The sequence below is a fragment of the Gavialis gangeticus genome, unplaced genomic scaffold (genome assembly GCF_001723915.1).
Source record: "Gavialis gangeticus isolate Ggan-Ray unplaced genomic scaffold, GavGan_comp1, whole genome shotgun sequence".
Lineage (NCBI taxonomy): Eukaryota > Metazoa > Chordata > Crocodylia > Gavialidae > Gavialis > Gavialis gangeticus.
The window spans coordinates 2408712-2409156 of record NW_017729014.1 but is presented as its reverse complement, the minus strand read 5'-3'; the positions used below and the strand labels follow the sequence as shown (position 1 = coordinate 2409156).

Here is a 445-nt window from a genome sequence, read left to right as displayed (position 1 = left end):
GGGGACACGCGGCCGGCCCCGCACCCCGGCCCGGGGCGCTCACGGCTCGTCGCTCCCCTGGCGCAGCTGCCGTGGTCCTCACCAGGGCGCTGCTGATCGCGTCCGGCCTCGCCAGCGCCGCCGCCTTCCCCTGCCTGCTCCTGGGCTCCGACTACTTCGGCTGCTGCCCGAGCCCCGGCGCCAAGCGCCTCTGCCTCCGCCTGGCCACGGGGCTCGGCTTCCTCGCGGGTACGCGCGGCGGCGCGGGGAGGAGCTCGGGCACATCCCGCCCGCGGGGAGGATGCAGGGCGGACACGCGTGATAGCACCCCCGCACCACTGCAAACGCCCGCACCCGCGAGAACAGCCCCCCGCCCCCTGCCCACGCCCGCACCCTTGATAACACCACCAGAGCCGGGCTGAGGCGCCCCGCGGGCCTGACACTGCTCGGTTTGTCACTGGATGGC

At 76.0% G+C, this 445-nt stretch overlaps 1 protein-coding gene across 1 annotated transcript in view; it reads left to right on the top strand.

Moving 5' to 3' along the window:
• Positions 1–445, top strand: part of ESPN (espin) — a 64009-nt gene that overhangs the window by 474 nt on the left and 63090 nt on the right. The window contains exon 2 of the mRNA XM_019511536.1: positions 67–228. Within this exon, the coding sequence (XP_019367081.1) occupies positions 67–228 (162 nt within the window). The remainder of the gene's footprint in view (positions 1–66; positions 229–445) is intronic.